At 74.2% G+C, this 730-nt stretch overlaps 2 protein-coding genes across 8 annotated transcripts in view; one reads left to right on the forward strand and one right to left on the reverse strand.

Annotated features, from left to right (window-relative positions):
- The window catches only part of PAK1IP1 (PAK1 interacting protein 1), a 10,958-nt gene extending 10,371 nt beyond the window's left edge, over window positions 1–587 (reverse strand). For all 4 annotated transcript variants that reach the window (XR_001411874.1, XM_014940857.1, XM_014940856.1 and 1 more), the window contains exon 1: window positions 366–587. Coding sequence is in view for 3 of the 4 variants with exons in the window: in XM_014940857.1 (XP_014796343.1) it covers window positions 366–428 (63 nt within the window). In the remaining variant the exon portion in view is untranslated. The remainder of the gene's footprint in view (window positions 1–365) is intronic.
- Window positions 129–730, forward strand: part of LOC106887386 (chromosome unknown open reading frame, human C6orf52) — a 13,659-nt gene continuing 13,057 nt past the window's right edge. For 2 of the 4 annotated variants that reach the window (XM_014940861.1, XM_014940865.1), the window contains exon 1: window positions 646–722. The gene's annotated coding sequence lies outside the window, so the exon portion shown is untranslated. Of the gene's footprint in view, window positions 265–460; window positions 604–645; window positions 723–730 lie in introns of those variants that run through there. The other 2 variants (XM_014940862.1, XM_014940860.1) reach the window with 2 other exon arrangements.

A 730-nucleotide genomic window follows, 5' to 3' on the forward strand; every position in this document is an offset into this window, starting at 1 on the left:
TGTTTATCCTCCTCCCCGCCCTCACCGCCTGAGAGGAACGAGCTGCCACCGCAGCTCCCCAGCACCCAGGCAGCCCCCCGACCTCCAAGGATCCGCACCTCCCGGGGGTGACGGGGACGGACCCTTCCCGCCTGCCCGGCCCGGGGGCAGCGGGGTGTCGGTGGGCTGAGCCTGAGGCTGCGGGAGGCTGCCCCGCCCCCGCCGCGCTTTAAAAGCCCACCCGCCGCCCAGCCCCTGCCGCCACCACCGCGGGGAGACGAGGCGGTGAGTACTGGGGGGCACGCGCTCTCTTCCCCTCAGGGCGGGTGGCCGGCCGTTAACGGCCGCCGCGCGTTCCGTCGTCGTCCCGTTCCCCCCGCGATTACCTCAGCGGGCCGGGCGGCGAACCCGAAGAGAACCTGCTCGTAGCAGCCCGCTACCAGCTCCATCCGCCTCGCCACGCACGGCGCCACCTCGGGGCCCTGGCCGCAGTCCGTCCTCCGCTTTGCCTGCGCCGGAGCCCGCCGCGCCGGGTTGGGCTGACCCCGCGGTTGGAGGGGATCTCCCCTTCTCCGTAGGGAGAGCTTGCGCCGGACTGAGGGGGATGGCTGAGGAAGGGGATCGGTAAGGGGGGCGGGCTCCGCGGGTCAGGCTCCGCGGCGGGCAGCCCGCGCCGGGGGTCCTCGCTGGGGGCGGAAGCGGGGCTGGCGCCGCTGCTTATGGCGACGGGGAGGATGAGAGACGTTAGTGC

The sequence above is a fragment of the Calidris pugnax genome, unplaced genomic scaffold, assembly GCF_001431845.1.
Source record: "Calidris pugnax isolate Ruff unplaced genomic scaffold, ASM143184v1 scaffold8, whole genome shotgun sequence".
NCBI lineage: Eukaryota > Metazoa > Chordata > Aves > Charadriiformes > Scolopacidae > Calidris > Calidris pugnax.